The 12,681-nt window shown below is 43.8% G+C and overlaps 1 protein-coding gene across 1 annotated transcript in view; it reads left to right on the top strand.

The window, feature by feature from the left end:
• Positions 1-12,681, top strand: part of PDE6B (phosphodiesterase 6B) — a 38,503-nt gene that overhangs the window by 23,101 nt on the left and 2,721 nt on the right. Inside the window, exons 18-21 of the mRNA XM_030567298.1 lie at positions 7,219-7,282; positions 8,581-8,655; positions 9,208-9,291; positions 12,189-12,342. Of these exons, the coding sequence (XP_030423158.1) occupies positions 7,219-7,282; positions 8,581-8,655; positions 9,208-9,291; positions 12,189-12,342 (377 nt within the window). The remainder of the gene's footprint in view (positions 1-7,218; positions 7,283-8,580; positions 8,656-9,207; positions 9,292-12,188; positions 12,343-12,681) is intronic.

Here is a 12,681-nt window from a genome sequence, read left to right as displayed (position 1 = left end):
TCTTGGAGCCAAAAGTATAGTGGCTTTGCATTCTGGGTTATTCTCGAAGGGTAGCCATATAAAAAGATATTAAAACAAAAGCCAAATCTCTTAAACTTTCTCTGTACTAAAGAATTATATGGAAATATAGCAGAATTTTTTTAAGTGTGTGAATAGGATGAAGTCTCATCTAGGTTAGGGTGACCAGATGTCCCAATTTTATAGGGACAGTCTTGACTTTTGGGTCTTTATCTTATATAGACTCCTGTTACCCTCCACCTCGTCCCAATTTTTCATATTTGCTGTCTGGTCACCCTACTCTAAATAAGTGTCAAGTAAACTTTATATTCAAATTCTAATTGCAAGTATCCACATTTCTAATTTAAATTGCTTATTCTGCTTGGATGTATTTATGGCAAGATTATCAGAATCCTATGAGTTTTAGGGAGCAGACATCCAATGACAAAACCTGAAGTTATTGCAAGCCCCACACAGAACCAGAGAGCCTAATGATGAAGAGTTGCAAGAAGTCTGTTTTGGCTTAAACAGTAAGGGAGGCCAAAGCCTCCCTATTGATGAAATCAAGGATAAGAACTTGAAAACAGAGTGCCATCCAGTATGAATCTGAAGCTGGTCTACATCTAAAACTTACTAACAATAGCTGCTCCACTCAGGAGTATGAAAACTTCACACCTCAGAGACGTAGTTAAGCTGACCTAAACCCTGTGGTAGACACTGCTTCTTGCATTGACCTAGCTACCACCTCTCAAGGGGGTGGAATTACTACAGTGATAGAAAAACCCCTTCCATTGCTGTAGCCAGTATTCACACCACAGCAGCCTACAGTGCTTCAGTTGTGCTGCTCTAGCACTTGTAGTGTAGACACACTCCAAGTAAGCTATTCCTGCAAAGTAGCCAGAAAACTCCTCTCAATGAGAAACCTTTTACTCTGCTTCACAGCTCAGATTCAGAATGCACTCACTGAGATTGCATGGACACTCTGGAGACAGTGCAGAGGAAAGCTTCTATCAGAGCCACAGCATAAGTAGGGCCCTACCAAATTCACAGCCATGAAAAACATGTCACGGACTGTGAAATCTGGTCTCCCCTCTGAAATCTGGTCTTTTATGTGCTTTCACCCTGTACTACACATTCACAGGAAGACCACCATTTCTCAAATTGGGGGTTCTGACCCAAAAGGGAGTTGCAGGGGGGTCTCAAGGTTATTTGGGAGGGGGGGTCACAGTATTGCCACCCTTACTTCTGCTCTGCCTTCAGAGCTGGGCGGCTGGAGAGCAGCACCTGTTGGCCAGGTGCCCAGCTCTGAAGGCAGCGCCACCGCCAGCAGCAGCACAAAAGTATAGAGTGGCAATACCATACCATGCCATCCGCCCTTACTTCTGTGCTGCTGCTGGCGGCGGCTCTGCCTTCAGTGCTGGGCTCCCGGCCGGCAGCCATGCTCTCCAGCTGCCCAGCTCTGAAGGCAGTGCCGCCACCAGAGGCAGCACAGTAAGTAAGGGTAGCAGTACCGCAACCCCCTCTACAATAACCTTGTGACACACACACACTCCTTTTTGGGTCAGGACCCCTACAATTACAACACTGTGAAATTTCAGATTTAAATAGCTGAAATAATGAAAATTTACGATTTTTAAAATCCCATAACTGTGAAATTGACCAAAATGGACCCTGAATTTGATAGGGCCCTAAGCATATGACTTAGAAGATTCTCTGTTCTGTAAACAGGTCGTGTTCAGAACATGGCTTTCAACAGACAACCCTCTGGCTTCCTCTTTCCTTCAAACACCCTTTGTACAGACTATTTACATGCCAAGACTTCCTCTGAGGCTTGTGCAGAGGGAACCTTCAGAATCTGGAGTTAAAACTTAGGAGCGACCATCTCAATAGCTGAAAACAAACTACAGTTACAACATCCAAACAGGTCCATCACTGGAATGCGTTGTTGTTTGAGTAGTATTTTTAGGCATAGAGCTTTGGGGTCTGACCGGGACAGCCCACTGGGTATCAGCTCTTCTCACTGGTTAAAGCATTTCTAACAAATTTTAAGCCTTTATTTAATGTCCTTTTTATTATGATTGCAAAAAACAAAACATAAAAATCCACTAACCCCCCCCTTCCCAAAATACCCACACTCATCTTAAATGCAATGTTGGCAACTTTCACATTTGTAGCACAAGTCTTGCAATGTTTGGTGTTTTTCTTGAAGCCCTAGGCCAGGATAGAGTATCAATGGGATCTTGGCTTCAAAGTGCCTAAATTAGTTAGGTGTTGTAATACTGAGTACAGCAACACCTTTAAAAATCTGGGGCCCAGTCCCTAAGGCAGGTGATTAGGGGAGAAACTTAGATTCTTAAAAAAAAGGTTATTTAACCATCATGGCTGGAGGTAAAAGCTTGAAAACATGAAGCAAGTACACCCTGACGGTTCACACTAGAAGCCAAATAAAAAAGACCCCAAATTTAAAAAAAAAACAAAAAACAAAAAACACCAAGATTTTTAAGTTAATATGATTTCTGAACCCTTGGCGTTAACGGTACCAGACAGATAGAATGAAACAATGGCTCAGAGGCCTGAATGCTGAATCTCTCTATAGACATGAGGCCCTCAACATAGGGTGGGGAAGAGGCATTCTCTGTGAAGGAACTGTATTTGTGGCAGAACTGGCCAGTGCAAAGTATGGGTTCCTTATGCTGATTAAAAGTTCTAAACTGCCTGCTAGGAGAATGTGCAGGGATCCTACTTACTAAAGTCCAGGGTCTCCCTGTAGTAGCATTAGATAGGCTTCTTCATTCCACAAAAGGTGCTGGGTTTGGAGCAGAGGAATCCTTTTCTTCCAATCCTTCTTGGATCCCTTGCATAAGTGGTTTTGTTCTAGGAGTGGGGAGCATTAGCACTGACAGAAATGCCACCTGTCATTTAAATGAGGTGTTAACTCTGAAGCATAATGAGCACTTAAAGTCAACGTTGAAAACTGTTTCCTGCTCATCAGTTTAGCAGAAACATCCAGCTAATACAGGCTTTAGTGTTGTGCTTGAGACATACCACCCCTTCCTCCCCAATCTGACCTCCACAGAGCTCTGAAACGCAACTAGTTTCATTACTGTCAGTGCAGCCAATTTAATGAAAGCTCTCCCTTCTCCTCCAGCAGGAACGAAGGTGAACCCTGACCTCAGACAGGAGGAAGAGTGGTTTAGCCACAACAAGGGTGTAATCCTCACTGCCCATAAGCTCTAATCCCAGGCCAGCAAACAACATCCAGCATTGTACTTGGGTAGCACCATGGCTGTGTTAACCTCCCAGTCCCTCCCCCCCACACACACACACACACTGCCATCTCTTACGATTACAAGCCCTGGTCAGGGCTGGCTCCAGGGTTTTTGCCACCCCAAGCAGCGCAAAAAAAAAAAAATAGCCGCCATCGCGATCAGCTGTACCCCCACCACTTCAGAATTTGGTGGCAATTCGGCAGCTAGTCCTTCGCTCTGAGAGAGACTGAAGGACCCCGCCGCTGAATTGCCGCCGAAGATCCGTATGTGCCGCCCCTCACCGCTGGCCACCCCAAGCAGCTGCTTGCTGGGCTGGTGCCTGGAGCCGGCCCTGGCCCTGGTGATGCCAAAAACCAGGCCCTATAACTGCCAACTCAGCCAGGATGTTTGTGGTGTGGGAGTCACAGGGAAAGAGACTTAAATATGGTGCATTTCTGTATTCTCTGGGAGCAGACATGAAACTTAACCATGAGCAACTATGATTAATGCCGCAACACATATCGCTTTGGAACTGTGAGGCACAGAAATAATCAGAACTGCATTCTGGTGCTATCCCTAGACACCTCCTAGAGTGCTGGCTAAAGTAGCTGTTGAGTGCCCTTTTGTGGCTAAGACAGCAGTACTAGGTAGAAACTTATTCCTTGCACATTGTTTTCTATTTTAATATTATTACAGTAGAACCTTAACATGCACCAACAACTGGGATACTATCAATTTAGTAACCTGCACTGGATAAGTGAACAGTTAAAATTTAACATACTCAGTAACTGGTTAAGAGATAGGAAACAAAAGATGGGAATAAATGGAAAGAAGTAAATAGCAGGATCCCCCCAGGATCTGTACTGGGACCAATGGTGTTCAGCATATTCAGAAATGATCCAGAAAAAGGGGTAAACAGTTAGGTGGCAAAGATAGTTAAATCTAAAGCCGACTGCGAAGAGTTACAAAGGGATCTCACAAAACAAAAACAACAGGAGATGAATTCATTGCTGATAAATTCAAAGTATACCATTGTCATGGTATAATTCTCCACTCTGAACCTTAGTGTCCAGAAGATGGGGTACCAGCATGAATTCCTCTAAGCTCAATTACCAGCTTAGAACCTGTAGTGCTGCCACCAACCAGGAATTCCAGTGCCTGGTACACTCTGGTCCCCCGCAAAACCTTGCCTGGGGACCCCCAAGACCCAGTCCCTCTGGATCTTAACACAAGGAAAGTAAACCCTTTCCCTCACCATTGCCTCTCCCAGGCTTCCCCTCCCTGGGTTACCCTGGAAGATCACTGTGATTCAAACTCCTTGAATCTTTAAACAGAGAGGAAAATTCACCTTCCCCCTTCCTTCTCTCTCCCCCTCCCAGACTCTCCCTGAGAGAGAAAGTAATCCTAACACAGAGAGAAAATTAACCTCTCTCTCCCCGTTCCCTCCTTTCTCCCCACCAATTCTCTGGTGGATCCAGACCCAGTCCCCTGGGGTCTCACCAGAATAAAAAAACAATCAGGTTCTTAAACAAGAAAAGCTTTTAATTAAAGAAAGAAAAAACAGTGAAAATTATCTTTGTAAATTTAAGATGGAATATGTTACAGGGTCTTTCAGCTATAGACACTGGGAATACCCTCCCAGCCTAAGTATACAAGTACAAAGTAAAATCCTTTCAGCAAAATACAAGTTTGAACTCCTTCCAGCCAAATACACATTTGCAAATAAAGAAAACAAACATAAGCCTAACGCGCCTTATCACCTAGTACTTACTATTTTGAATCTATAAGAACCTGTATCAGGGAGATTGGAGAGAAACCTGGTTGCATGTCTGGTCACTCTCAGAACCCAGTGAGAACAACAACCAAAAACTAACAGCACACACAAAACTTCCCTCCCTCAAGATTTGAAAGTATCTTGTCCCCTGATTGGTCCTCTGGTCAGGTGACAGCCAGGCTCACTGAACTTGTTAACCCTTTACAGGCAAAAGAGACATGAAGAACTTCTGTTCTATTAACTCTTAACTATCCGTTTATGACAAGCATATTGGAAAACATAATCCGAACTATACATATATAATTATGGGGTCTAAATTAGCCGTTACCACTGAGGAAAGATCTTGGAGTCATCGTGGATAGTTCTCTGAGAAACATCCACTCAGTGTGCAGCAGCAATCAAAAAAATGAACAGAATGTTGGGAATCATTAAGAAAGAGAGAGATAAGAAAACGGTAAATATCATAATGCTCTTATATAAATCCATGGGTCACTCATACCTCAAATACTGCATTCCGTTCTGGTTGCCCCTTCTCAAAAAAGATATTAGAATTGGAAAAAGTACAGAGAAGGGCAACAAAAATGATTAAGGATTTGGAACAGATTCCATATAGTAGGGCCCTACCAAATTCACAGTCCATTTTGGTCAATTCTGCTGTCACAGGATTTTAAAAATTGTAAATTTCATGATTTAAGCTATTTAAATCTGAAATTTCACTGTGTTGTAATTGTTGGAGTCCTGGCCCCAAAAGAAGTTGTGTGGGGCTGAGTCGCAAGGGTACTGTGTGTGTGCGCGCGTGCGCAGTACTGCTACCCTTACTTCTGTGCTGCTGCTGGTAAGGTCTTCAGAGCTGGGCAGCCGGAGAGCGGCGGCTGCTGGATGAGAGCCAAGCTCTGAAGGCAGCGCCGCCATCATCAGCAACACAAAAGTAAGGATGGCCTGGTATGGTATTGACACCCTTACTTCTGAGCTGCTGCAGCGCTGCCTTCAGAGCTGGCACCCAACCAACAGCTGCTGCTCCAGCCGCCCAGCTCTGAAATCAATGTAGAATAAGGGTGGCAATACCATGCCCACTTAAAATAACCTTGGGATGCCCCTGGAACTCCCTTTTGGGTCAGGACCCCCAGTTTGAGAAATGTTGGTTTCCCTGTGAAATCTGTGTAGTACAGTGTAAAAGCACACAAAAAAGATCAGATTGTATGGAGGGGGGACCAGATTTCACAGACTGTGAGGTGTTTAAGGCCATGAATTTGGTAGAGCCCTACATATGAAAGACTAAAAAGACTGAGACTATCCAGCTTGGAAAAGAGATGACTAAGGGGAGCATGACAGAGGTCTATAAAATTGTGACTGATGTGGAGAAAATATTATTTACCCCTTCACATAACACAAGAACCGGGGGTCACTAATGAAATCAATAGGCAGCAGGTTTTAAAAAAAGAAGTACTTCTTCACACACACACACAACTCATTGCCAGGGGATGCTCTGGAGGCCAAAATTATACATAGTGGATTAAAAAGAGAATTAGATAAATTCATGGAGGGCAGGTCCATCAATGGCTATTAGCCAAGATGGTCAGGGATGTAACCCCATCCTCTGGGTCTCCCTAAGCCTCTGACTGTCAGAAGCTGGGAGTGGGTCACTCAATAATGCCCTGTTCTGTTCATTCCCTCTGAAGCATTGACCACTGTCAGCAGACAGGACCACTGGTTTGACCCAGTATAACCATTCTTATGTTCATTAAATTCTGACAAGTGTCTAGTTCTAATAATTGATACTGGATAGTGGTCTAGCATATGTTCTGTAGTATTTAGAATAATTAAACACAGACATAAAACCTCACTGCAGGTTCTGCTACTAAATCTTTGCTAAGAAGTTACATGAGGTTTTTGAGAATTAGCACAGCAGTAAGACCTAAAAAGCAAACCCATCTGATCAAAGAAAAGTACAGTAATCACAAAACTGTTTTGGTGGCAGGCAAGAAACAGATACACTAGGTTTAACTCAAGGTACTACTGCATACTGTCTGACCCTGGTTTACAAAATGGTTCTCCTCAATCTTTAAAGCTTGGCAGGGGAGAGGAGAGAAGTAGCAAAGTGTAGTACTGTTAAATTACAGTATAGAGCCTGGATCCAGTGGGAACAGGACTGAGTGCTTCAGAATAGAAACTAAATCCGGTTCTTGTTCTGTTCTCCAGGGCCATGATGATGACTGCCTGTGACTTATCTGCGATCGCTAAACCCTGGGAAGTGCAGAGTAAGGTCAGACGCCTGATACACAATGTACTCCAATATACTGAAACACACTCTATTGTCTGAAACCTGCATGAAGGAGGCTTCTCCTTACTTATCCTGGCCAAGTTTCCAGTAATGCTGGTAGAAATGATATTTTTAGATTGATGAGCCAAGACCTTTTAGCTTGATGTTATGTTATTAGCAATCATGTAAGAGCTGCAGCGTCAGGGCTTACCAACACCACCTCTTCCCTCCCAGTGTTTCCATAGAAGGTTTTTATGGAGTTGTATAAAGCTTAAGACATTTATACACAGCTGGATAGTTGTTAACATTGGACTGTCACAGAAACAGTTACTGTGCTGAATGTAAAAGAAGGTAAATAAATGTAAAGCAAACATATCTAGAGACCGCACTCAGTGCTATGAACCACTAGGACATGGTTAGTAGCACACAGAGAGGCTGCAGGGAAAACAGTGCTGGCAACTCTGACTTTATTGCCAGTCTCATAACATTCAGGGTTTTTCTTAAAGCCCTCGCTCCTGGAATCATGTGGCTGAGAATCTCAAGTAACTTTCACTTTAAAAAGCATTTAGTCCTCATTCTTACAGAAAGTTTAAGAACAAAAAACAACTGCACAAAACCATAAGACAAACTCCAACATTCATATTTTAAAACCCCACTTTTTAGGGGTTGGGGAGGAAGAGTCAGGAAAGCTTCAGATTGGTAATACTGGGAAAGGACAATTGTGTCCTGGGGAACGTGGCAAAGAATCCTCTAATGCTGTGACGGTCCCCACCCTAAGCCTCATTGTGAAGTCCTGCTAAGGGGCAGCGGGGGAGCTGTTCATTGCCTGACCTGAAGGCGCAGTAGACCGAAGAGCCTGCTGCCAGAGTCACGGAATTTGATTCTGCACTTCATAGCTCTAGGGTGATTCCACTGATCTCAACGGCGCGATCCTGCTGTGAATTTGTTAACTACACAGCAAGCAAGGCTGCGAATCTACAGCACTACCACTACCGCATGCAACAACATCCTACCTGGAACATTGCTACAGAGCAATAGCAGCGTCCACATGGGACATTACTGTGTGGCAAGTTGGCATGCTGTAGAGTCACACCCTGGTTTGCCATTCAGTAACTCGTCGTGTAGACAAACTGAGTAGAGAATCAGATGCACCGTGCTAAGAGGATCACTTGGCTGTAGTCTGGGATTTGACAGACAAGATTGCTGGGTAAGGGAGCAGGGACTGGAATTCTCCTGTTAATGGAGACAAACTGTTTCAGATTAAAATCCCCAAACTGACTGTAGTTCTTATTCCAATGTAGGTAGCTCTCCTAGTAGCAGCTGAATTCTGGGAACAGGGAGACTTGGAAATAAGTGTACTTCAGCAGCAGCCTATCGTAAGTAGCCTATGAGCTCAGATTCATTCATTTCCTTCTAGCAAACCTCTTCGCTGACAGCAAAACATGAACAGGGCTGGATGCTTTGACAACATGGGAGCCCCTGCCGAGGGTGGGGTGGGAGAGAACTCCTGTAATAGACATGAAAGCTGAAAGCAGTGATAATACATGTCACAGGTTCCAAAAACCTAGCTCTGCTAATGAATTTAAGTGAAATGTTTGTTTAGTTAATTTAAGGAACCTTAGAATCCCCTTAGCATTTATTAAGAATACAAAGATCCATCAATCTGGTACTATGGTGAGGAGCATAATGGAAAACAGTATCTAGGGACAGAAGTAGAGAAGAGAGACTGTAGCTTGCTAAAGGAAAATGATGAAAATACCATTGTCTGTGTGGGAGAAGGAAGAGGTCTGAATAGGAAAGCTCTTGAGAATGATACAGCAGAAGTGTTAGGCTGAGTTGCGACACTCCTCAAGGCGGAGTAGTTCTAAAGGGAAAACAGCCAGATGTGGCATTGAAGTGTTCTCCAAAGAAATTCTGTTCTCTTCCAGCCCATGATGGACAGGAAGAAAGCTGCTGAGCTTCCAAAGCTTCAGGTCGGTTTCATTGACTTTGTGTGCACGTTTGTTTATAAGGTAAGCGACTTGCACAGCAAAGAATGAATGTTTGCTGATGCAGCAACAATGACAGTTTTTAAAAACCACTTACTCTAGCAAAAATTATATAAGCAAATTTCTCTCTGATCAGTGAGACTTGACCAATACCTAGAATGTTAATCAACAAGACACACGCTCGTCTTTCCCCTGACCAAAGACACTGCATGCAATAACTTTGGACATGGGGATAAGCCTACGCTGTAAGCAGGAAAACTCCCACCATTACAGTGCCAACATGCACTAGGTGTAACTGGTCCAGGATCGTTATATACATTATTTAATACACTTTAAGTTTTGCTACATGGGATCACATCATCTGCCCAGCGGAGCAGCTGTGCACCACACAGCAGTGCAGGGCGGCCTTGAACCTAGAGCTACAGGTGTGCTGTAAGCGGTGATCCTTGGGCAGTTAGTGTAACACAGAGCAGCCTCACAGTGCCTGACAGCCCCAGGACTGGTCAATTGTACAGAGCCATCTTTGAACCTCTAGGCATGGGCTGCACAGGAGATAAAAGCCAAGATTCCACAGCAAACTCCATATAGGGCTGTGGAGTAACGGGTGAGACAATACACAATTCCACTCCTGCTGGAATGGAAGGGCACAGAGTGGGCTCAGGGTATCTCTTGAGTGGCCCACAGGATCTGGTCCATGAGGTAACTATAGCTGAACTGCTCGGTAATGGTGACCCTACTGTAATTAAATGTAGCACCCTCATAGGTGGATAATAGCAGATAACCCACTGCAGTAACATTTAACTATAAAAACGGGAACTGCGCAAAAGTGAGGGCGCTTGTTAAATGGAAATTAAAAGGAGCTGCCAGAAGGTTAAATGCCTGCAAGCAGCATGGAAACTACTTAAAATACCATCTCAGACTAAACATATGCCCCAAATCATAAAAGACAATAAGAGGAACAAAAGAACGCCACCACAGCTAAACAGCACAGTAATAGAGGCCATTCGAGGCAAAAAGGCATCCTTTAAAATTTGGAAGTGAATTCCTAGGGAGGGTAACCGGAAGGCGCACAAACTCTGGCAAGTTAAGGGTAATAAGGCAGGCCATAAAAGAACTTGCTAAAGATGCAAGAACTAAGAGAAAGAATTCTTTTAAGTACATCAGCAGCAAGAAGCTTGCCCAATAGGCAGTGGAGACCCTAGATGACAAAGGCGCTAAAGGAGCACTCAAGACAGACAAGGCCATTGCAGAGAAGCTAAATGAATTCTTTGCACTGGCCCTTACTGCAAAAGTAGTGGAAAGAGTCAACAGCTTTTGTAAAAGGGAAGTTATGTCTCACCAATCTATCAGAATTCTCTGAGGGTGTCAATAAGCATGTGGACAAAGGTAAAAGATAGGAAACAAAGGGTAGGAATAAATGGTCAGTTTTCAAAAAGGAGAGGGGTAAATAGCAGGGTTCCCTAAGGATCTATGGTGTTCAGTATATTCATTAATGATCTGGAAAAGAGGGTAACCAGTGGCAGTGGCAACGTTTCCTGACAATGCAAAATTATGCAAGGTAGTTAAGTCCAAAGATGACTGCGAGGAGTTAGAAGGGGATCTTGGGTGACTGGGCAACAAAATGGCAGATTAAATAAAGATTGGTAAGTGCAAAGCAACGCACATTGGAAAAAATAATTGCAATTACACATACAAAATTAGCTGCTGCCACTCAAGAAAGAGACTTTAGAAACATTGTGGCTAGTTCTCTGAGAACTTCCATCCAATGCACAGCTGTGGTAAAAAAGGCTAACAGTATGTTAGGAACTATTAGGAAAGGGACAGAAAATATCATAATGCCACTGTATAAACCCACACCTTGAATACTGTGTCTCATTCTGGTCACCTCATCTCTAAAGATATAATGGAACTAGAAAAGCTTCAGAGGGCAAAAAACACAATCAAGGGTATGGAACGGCTTCCATACGAGGAGAGACTACAAAGATTAAGGCTGTTCAGCTTAGAAAACAGACAACGAAGGGGGGATATGATAGAGGTCTTTATAATCATGAATAGTGTGGAAAAAATGAAGCATTATTTACCCTTTCCCACAGTACAAAAACCAGGAGTCACCTGGTGAAATTAGTAGGCAGCAGATTTAATATAAACAAGATGAAGTACTTTTTAACCCAATGAACAGTTAACCTGTGGAACTCATTACCATTTGACTGCTAAAAGTATAACTGGGTTCAAGAAAATAACTGGATAAATTAATGGAGGATAGGTCCATTAGTGGCTATTAGCCAAGATGGTCAGGGATGTAACCCCATGATCCGGGTGTCCCTAGCCTCTGACTGCCAGAAACCAGGAGGGTAAAATTGTCCTGTTCTGTTCTGAAGCTCTGGGACTGGCCACTGTCGGCAGACAGGATACTGGGCTAAATAGACCTTTGGTCTGACCTAATATGGCTGTTCTTATACAAATCTTCTAAAGCTCTGGGATGAAAACCAGGGAGGACAACTCTGCTCCTCTGGCACAATGGAACTTTCCATCCTGAGGCAATGGGACAGAGGAAGAGGGAAGGACTGCAATGATGAAGAAGGCTACCCCTCAGTCCTGACTGCATGTACCTCCTAGCAGGCCTGTCAGGACTCGCCTGCCCCAGTGATTCCTCAGCTAGGTTTAGGGTGGGTGTAACTCAATCTAGGAGGATCTCCTGAAACAAGCTGCTTCCCTCTCCCTGCTGATAGGCTCTGAACCCAGGTGTAAACACATCCTCTAATTAGCTTACTCTCCAGGCCAGGCCAGACCTGTAGCTGGCACCCTGCTTCAGGAAATTAACCCCGTCCCAGCCTGAACTAGCACCCGGTGGCACAGATATTTTGGATGAGCAACCTTGGCTAAGTCACTGTTGTACTGTTTGTTGGGTGTGCTTGGGGCAGGAATTTTCACGTTTCCATGAGGAAATTCAGCCGATGTATGAGAGATTGCTGAACAACAGAAAGGAATGGAAGGCTCTTGCTGATGAGTATGATGCAAAAATGAAAGTGCTGGAAGAAGAGAAGAAAAAAGAGGAAAAAATGGCTGCAAAGCAAGGTCAGAAATACTTAAAATGTTAATACCTCAGAATTTACTCCTATGGCTAACTCCCCTACCCCACCAACCCCCTGCATAAATTAAATTATCCAAACTCTCAGCTCTTCCCATACTTGTGAATTTGGTCCAGTAGTTAAAGCAAATGGTTGGATACAGGAGAAATCCTCAATCTGAGTTGGGCCTATGACTCACTCTGTCAAGGGCCAAGGTCATAATAGTGAATGGCTTCAAAACCTACAATTCACATCTCAGACGGTTCCATGCCTCCAGAAAGGCCATCTGCATGAACTCCTCTGTGGAGGAGATCTCCTGTGGTAATGGGTTGGTTAACACCTGTAA

Source organism: Gopherus evgoodei, chromosome 6, assembly GCF_007399415.2.
Source record: "Gopherus evgoodei ecotype Sinaloan lineage chromosome 6, rGopEvg1_v1.p, whole genome shotgun sequence".
In the NCBI taxonomy this organism is placed as follows: domain Eukaryota; kingdom Metazoa; phylum Chordata; order Testudines; family Testudinidae; genus Gopherus; species Gopherus evgoodei.
The sequence above is the reverse complement of the archived record's forward strand: the minus strand, read 5'-3'. Positions and strand labels throughout refer to the sequence as shown.